Source organism: Eptatretus burgeri, chromosome 8 (genome assembly GCF_056783735.1).
Source record: "Eptatretus burgeri isolate ZD-2024b chromosome 8, Ebu_testis_v1, whole genome shotgun sequence".
In the NCBI taxonomy this organism is placed as follows: Eukaryota; Metazoa; Chordata; class Myxini; order Myxiniformes; family Myxinidae; genus Eptatretus; species Eptatretus burgeri.
The window spans coordinates 39707205-39714861 of NC_140968.1; the positions used below are offsets into that span (position 1 = coordinate 39707205).

Here is a 7657-nt window from a genome sequence, read left to right on the forward strand (position 1 = left end):
TATCAATTATCCCATCTCCTTTTTCTCTAAATTGATGTCCTACACCCCTTTGTCTCTTAGGTTTATAGTATCCTCTACCAACATACCTTCACCCTTGTAGTATGGGGAAAGGAACATCCCATCCCCTGTAATTGTTTTATATTTTCCCAACTTGTGTTTCCTCACAACAACCATCGTATTTATTTATTGGAAAACTTCACGTAGGTGAATTCTGATGGATATAATTTCTCCATGAAAATAAAGCATGCGATTATCTTGGTCAGTTATCTTAAAATATATTCTGTATATGGTTTTTCCTGACACAGGTAGATAAACAAAATTTTTGGGTTCCATATTGAATTTATAACCAATTGGGGTTGAGTGTGCATTGAATGAAAATATTGTATTTGTTCTTATTCCATCATTATAAGCACCATCAATCAAATCACAGTGAATTAAAGAGTAGGTTGCGGGTCACCAAACATGTTCTTAAAATTTATCAATATGATTATATGTGCATTAAATAGTTCGATGCTAACTATTGTGGTTACCTAACTATTGGGAAAATTAATGAAGTTGTTATTTCTCGAAGCTGTTGAAAAAAACAGCCGTGTGCCCATATATGGATGGTGACGTCACGTTCTCCAAAACAAAGCGGACGCTCACTCGCTCATTGAAGAAGTGTCCAGTTGAGCGGGCCGTTCTTTCGCTTTTTTGAGCTTGCAACTGTCTATATTATCCTTTTTAATTTTGAATTATTGTAGAACAAAGTTATTTGGATATTTGTACATCATGCCTCGTATGTGTGTCGTCATGTTTTGCGGAAATGGCTGGAAAACGGGTAATCGCTCCCACCGATTCCCGAAGGAATCAAACATTCGCCGACAGTGGATAAGATTTGTACAAACAAAACGGGCGAATTTTCCCCCAAAGGAAATGGGTAAAGAGGACCCTTTGGATAGACTTGTCATTTGTGGTGACCATTTCACAGCCGAGGATTACGAAGGCAACGCAATGAGTGAGCTTGGTTTCAAAACAACTGTTCAAGTGAGACTGAAGCATGACACTGTGCCCACCATTCAGCCTTCTCCTCCTCAGCTGGCTCCTGCTTCATCTTATCACACTGTGTCACCTCTCAAGCGAGGAAACACTCCTCAGCATACTGACAAGGTGGCTGGGAAAAAGCGATGACATGCTGTGGATAAGCTCACATGTGCCAGGGTGAGTGCTGACAAATGGACAGTCTGATATGTTGCAAATTATATTTCAATTCAATTCTGATGGCACTGATATTTGATGTATAATAGTTTGGACATGTTTCTTGAGCAGTTGGTAAGAGATCAATGTGGACCAGTGAGTGGTGTGGGTGAAGAGAGCCTTGTTGAGGACACAGAGGAGAACGCTCCTCACACACCCGACACTGGCCACTGTGTTGTGAGCACTCAGTGCTCCATCATCACTCCAAAACAACGCTACAAAAGCAGAAGCAAACCTGAGTTAAATCTCTTGTTTGTGGTACATGGTCAACCAATTTTATTGAATAAGTTCACATCAACATGAAGAAATGTTTGCGAGTGGACACTTTGTATACAGGTACACAGACGTCCACGCCAGATGTCCACTCGGTTGGCATCCAATGCAGCCTGATGTCTGCTGCTCCCCAATTGACTTCCTCCCCATACCCAAGTCCAATCAAGGAACATCAATGTGAAAGACATCAGTCAGGGGACACATTCTCCGAGCCTTCAGAGCCTTTATCAGATGATGATAGTGTCCAGTAAGTTTGAATAATACCTTCTCAAATCTTTTATGTCATTTTGTAAATTTAGTATGCAATAAGCTCTTTTGTTCGTTGACAGGTCTCTCTCAAGTTCCAATCAGCACATGTGTGAAGAACGAAAATATATTGTTTTTGAAAGCAAACTATTGGAATTGTTTCCAAACGACCTCTGTCCATTTTGTAATTCCCATCTTTCAACACACCGAGAGGAGAGAGGGTCATTATTAATTGTAAAACAGATGTGCAGCTCGCATGCGGCAGGCAACTGCGAATACATGCACACCTGGAGCAGTCAGCTCAGCGTCAACAACATGCCGAGTGGAAATCTTCTGCTCTCGGGTGCCATCCTCTATGCTGGGGCGATGATAACTCAAACTCTCAGAGTACTCCAATTCATGAATATCGCCTATATTTCCAAATCATCATATTTCCGTCACCAGCGTGACTATCTCCTCCCCAACGTAATCCTTGATTGGCAGACAGAACAGGAGAAGTTATTCAAGGCTCTAAATGACATGTCGCCTGGACTCGACATCGCTGGTGACGCCCGGAGTGACAGCCCAGGACACTGTGCCAAGTATGGCAGCTACACGTTCATCGAACAGCGGCTGAAAAAGGTTGCTGATCTTCAGCTGGTCCAGGTGCGACATTGCCAAACTGTGCATACATGTGTACAGCACATTATTGAAGATAAATATGACCTGTAATCATTTTTCTTATGCATTGTCTTTTCCAGAAAAGTGAAGTACCAAACAGTGCATGGTGTGAACTGGAGGGCTTACAGAGGAGTGCCCAGAAGCTACGGGTAAACCACTTGTGCATTGACGTGCTCGTCAGTGACAGACACCGTCAGATTTGCAAGTGGATCACGGAGAATCTGACTGAGTGCAAGCACTATTTCGATGTTTGGCATTTCGGAAAAGGTAATTTCTTCTAACTACCATACATTAATGACAATGTCAGTTTGTACAAGCTATATTACTTGCATTTACTGCAAAATATTACAATTGTTGTGGTTTCTGTTGATATTTATCATGTTGAAGGTCTGAAGAAGAAGCTGATAGCTTTATCATGGCATGGAGAGTGTGAAGACATTGGACTATGGCAGTAGTCCATAGTAAACCATCTGTACTGGGTGGCTGCCAGCACACCAGATGGCAACCTAGAGCTAATGGAAGCCAAGTGGAGGTCCATAGTTCCTCACATGCACAACGTACATGAGGGCCACTCAAGCAGCCTCTACACAGCTTGCAACCACGGCCCTCTAGACGAAGATGACAACAGAGACAAAGCTTGGATCGAGCAGGGTAATAACTACTGTCGACACATGTCTCAATGTATTTATGTATGTGTGCATACTTATAGTTACCATCTTATTATTCAGGTACTATGGCATCAGAAAAGCTTGGTCAGATTCTTCTGAATACCTACATCTTGAAAGATGTCAGGAAGCTCTCTCCAAAGCATCAAACCTCATCTCTGCAGGCTTTCCACAGTTTGGTGCTGCATTTTGCGCCAAAGCACACATCTTTCTCGTATCTTGGAATGCCATGGAGGTCAGTTGATACCCTAATGTTTTTAGCTTTTATTTAGATTCTTTTTTTACACAACTGCATTTGCAAATTTGATATTTTCACTCGCCTGTAATTCTACATTGGACATTAGAGCTGTCAACATTAATTTGTGATGTATTCTTGCTGATTGTATCTTGTGGCTCTTCACTTTAATGAAAAATGCAGAGAGGGAACAGGCAGCAACCCAGAAAGGTGACATGTGCTACACTGTTCACTATCCCAGAAGCAAAAGAGGTGACTTCACTGCAAGACCTGTCAACACAGCAGCCACTTTTGGTGAGTGGCATTCTTTGGAATTTTTGCAGTTTGAACATGAGAAATAATCTTAAATCACATGTATAATTTCTGAGTAATTAATCCATTGTGACAGAATAAAATTTTGCAATGAGCAAACTTTGTATTTGGAATGGTGTCTTTGGTGTGTGTATTCTGTAAATAATGACAACAGACGTGATCCACTTTGTACATATATTCCATATTGTGCAGAATATGCACACGAACTCCTGGCAAATCTGGTGAACAGACACTCAAACAGTCCAGGAGAGTTGCGAGACTCCATCAGCAACATGAGAGACACAGCACCTGCTCCACTCACAGAGTACATGGAGAACAGACCCACATGGGAGACAGCTATCAGCCAGCTACAAGCACGCCACAGGTTCGCCACTATTCGAGAGGAGGCAACTTGAAGTCGGTGTAATCAGTGTCGACCTCCTCTGGAAATGTTCTCCTTATGAGCTTCACAGCACATGCTGGCAGGGGCACTCTGTTGTCGAAGCCCATGCAGCCATGAAAAAAAAAAAAAGTCTTTACAGCCATTTTTCCCTGCTGTGCAGGGGTTGGGCTTTTCCTTGAGGCAATGTTTTTTTTTATGGCCGGATGCCCTTCCTGACGCCAACCCTGGTCGCCTCTTATGACACACAGGGATACGGTACACCTATTCTTACCGGGGCATACACCGGGACCAGTACACTGGTACTCATTTCACCGACCTCGGAAGGATGACAGGCTGAGTCAACCCCCTGGTGTTAATTCAGCAGCCAATGGGGCTTGAACTCAGGACCCTGGGATCCCAAGCCACCACCCTAACCACTAAGCCAACACCAGGCTTCCATGCAGCCATGACTCCATCTTATTAGTTGCCTGTATGCTGTATACCTGTATCTCCTGAAACAGTCAAGATATATATGATTGATATGCTATAATTTGATTTCTGTATGTTCTCATGGATGTTTGATGTATAGGTTTTGTTTATAATGGATTTATGCCCCCCCACCCCCACATAGCTTGGGAGGAAATGGGCACAGTTATCACAGAGGTTTCTGGCAACCGCCATAATACTTACTTGTGTGGAGGTCCAGTATGAACGTACCCAGCTTTCTTGTACATATTGCATGAAAACTGTAAAGCATAAATATTTAGGAAGAGAGGTTCAAATCCGGGATGTTCCGTGATGCATTTGATCGTTGTATTCTGCAGTTTCGTATGTTCATCGAGTTTAGATCTGAACTGTTTTATTTCCATGCAACAGACTTGTGAACTGCATAAATTGTGAACTGCTCTCCTGTTGGTATCGAGTCACAGTGTCCATATTGGCACCTGGATAAAATAAACACATCTAAATCACCACTCTGTGAATATGAGTTGTTGGTTGACAAGTTCTCCAGATACTGCTCTGTCACAGAATCAATTGTTGAGTTTAAGTGAGAAAAACCTTGAAATGTATTCTTAAAGAGTACATGGAAAAACACATAAATAAATTTTCTGAAAAACACAAGCATGAAAAAATTTCTCAACAAATCAACTTATTGTTGATTAAATTACTTTTTTTTAACAGCATCAGCAAATTGGGCTATTTCATTTCAATTGTAAAAAATTGATCAATTTTCCACTTTTTTTTTTCTAAATTTGGTAGAATATTTCCCAATGAGGCTAAACATGTTTTGGTATTTATATGCCACAACAGTCTCTTGAAAGTTGGGGTTTGTTCTAACTGTTTACTTTCACTGGGGTCAAGCTCAGCTGTCAGAAAGACTTCAACGCCAAGGCTACGGTGCATAATATATTTGGGTCCATTATTGATTCATTCTATTTTTGACTCGAGTGACTTGAGGGTTAAAAATTATTATAATCAAGTCACAGACGAATCAAATTTTACATTATTTTATGCATCGAACAAGAAAATGGAAATCTACAAACCAATCTGTCTGGTGGAGTCTGTCAGTGTGAACTGCCGGGCAGTCAGTCCTGCCACTTGTACACGAAATAGGCCGTTTTCTGGCACTTGCAAGTGGCTCAAAGTTATATGGCTCAGGGCCAGAAACTCCATCGGATAAATGCCCATCATCCTCCAACTCGTCCTCAGCAATATCGGAATGAAAACACTCAATTTCATCGCCGCTGAAATCACTCTCTGATTCGCATCTCGCCATTGTTCACACGCTGTTTCTGAATGTTCACGAAGTTTGCGGAGAACGTGACGCCATAGCATCTTCGGTAAATTCCGGTCTGTTTCTCGATCACTGACAAAAGTTTTGACTTAAAAGTTCATTTTAGCATATTTTGTGTTTCAAATGTAAGAAAAGAATTGCCCAACAATTATTAATGTGATAACAACCTTCGAATCATGCGAAGTCATCAGCAACCCAAAACCTGCTCTTTAATACTGAATTTATGCCTGAAGATATGTGAATGACATTATCACTGTAAAACATCCCATTCGTTTCAATATTTTTTGAGGAGAAACCCAATAACTCTCTAAATGAATTATAAATTGTGAAATCAATTGTGTAATTATTTTGAAGTTTCATAGTTGATTTTGAAGTATGTTTTTGAATATCTATAACAATATTTTTTCGTTCATCACCTTGTTCTTTCATAAGGCGAGCAATTTCGGAAGATATTTGAGAAATCTCATATGCTCCGTGTGAAACTGTTATCGTTTTGTATCCACTTCCCGGATTATAACTAAACTTGTCATTTTTCTCAGTGATATTAAACAAGGTATTATAAGTGTCCATAGACAATAAAGACGCCTCACATTACTTTGTTGCGTCAAGTTGTAGTGGGTATGGAAATTAAGATGTGTGGTCGCTTGTGAAATTAAAACGAAGGATTGTGCTTCTCATCTTATTTAATATGGGATAAAATGTCGTTGTATTGACATTTATTAATTATTTTCATGTTCATCAACTGGTCTAAAATGGCTGATGCTTCATTAAATCAATTGTTATTTCCAGCCTTCTTACTACCTAACAGCAATAACAGTCTATTAACTAATTGTGATGGGTCATTTGGAAGAAAACTAACACCTGAACAAAGCCTACTTAAAGCCTGAATAATGTGTTTCTCCTCATTCTTCCGACTTTTACCAGATATATTGACCCCAGAATTAAGGGATTCCAGCAGATCAATATATTGTTACGGCTGTGGAAATTCCCAATACACCATAAAGGTTTCTTAGATCAGTTATGACGCTAAGTTTATGTGCAGATAGTTTCCCAACCTTGTTTAAAAGGAATTTGTGTGATTCACTGGGCTGCGACTCTTTGAGATAGCCGTTTTTCTTTTCTATCGTTATTTTGAGCCACCATTGCAACAAACCTCCACAAAAACAACCGCCACAATGCCAATGACGCTCACACCACCCCCACAACCACCACCACCACCAACGTCGCTCTCAACAACCGCTTCCGAATGGCAGAACAAAAAGCACTCGTGAAGCCTGTGGGTTTTTTCCCGCTTGATTCTCCCGCCTGTTCTTCCCTGCGCTTGGTGTGGGGGAGGTGCGATCCGAGCGGGGGTCAAAGGTCATGTGAAGGAGGGGTCTGATTTTGGGGGAATAATTCCCTGGCCCCACACCAAAACTGACTTCCCTCGTCCCCCGCACGGCGCGGGGAGGGGGGAGCGAAAGGGCACGCCCCTTTTTGGGAAGCTTCCAGAAGGGAGGTGGAGCCAGAAACGGGGCGGGGCAAAGGGCGGTGCCCCGCTTTACAAAAGGCGAACAGACGCGAGGCTCGGGGTCTCTTCTCGGTTCATGCTGGCTCGTTCGTTCTTGGTCTGGTGGCGCTGGTCACCCCTTGGGCTTCTCTTCTCCCTCCCTTCGTTTGGACCTCTTCATTTGGACTCTTCGTTTTGGGCTTCTCTCTCTCTGGTCCTGAAGCCCCTTCTGCCCTTCAGTCTTTTGCTTGTTGGGTCATGGGTCGTGGAAGCACCAGCAGCAACGCCGGAGAGAGCTCGCTGACCACGCCAGGGGCCCGAGGTCAGGCGCGGTTATGCAAGGCCGTGGGGAGTCGACGTCGCAACCTGCCTACCGTCGCGCCAC

At 42.3% G+C, this 7657-nt stretch overlaps 1 protein-coding gene across 1 annotated transcript; it reads left to right on the forward strand.

Annotated features, from left to right (window-relative positions):
• The first annotated feature begins 233 nt into the window (after positions 1 to 233).
• Positions 234 to 5035, forward strand: LOC147021581 (uncharacterized). Its single transcript, XM_085891680.1, has 7 exons — positions 234 to 1756; positions 1839 to 2400; positions 2496 to 2682; positions 2803 to 3066; positions 3144 to 3315; positions 3499 to 3609; positions 3820 to 5035. Exons 1-4 carry the CDS (start codon positions 1536 to 1538, stop codon positions 2868 to 2870), a joined length of 1038 nt encoding a protein of 345 aa, XP_085747806.1. The 5' UTR covers positions 234 to 1535; the 3' UTR covers positions 2871 to 3066; positions 3144 to 3315; positions 3499 to 3609; positions 3820 to 5035.
• Positions 5036 to 7657: the final 2622 nt, after the last annotated feature.

Coding starts and splice junctions, on each gene's coding strand:
- LOC147021581 (XM_085891680.1), top strand. CDS start 1,536: ATGAAGAAATGTTTGCGAGTGGACACTTTGTATACAGGTACACAGACG. Junction 2,401..2,495: donor CTGATCTTCAGCTGGTCCAG/GTGCGACATTGC, acceptor TGTCTTTTCCAG/AAAAGTGAAGTACCAAACAG. Junction 2,683..2,802: donor TGTTTGGCATTTCGGAAAAG/GTAATTTCTTCT, acceptor ATCATGTTGAAG/GTCTGAAGAAGAAGCTGATA.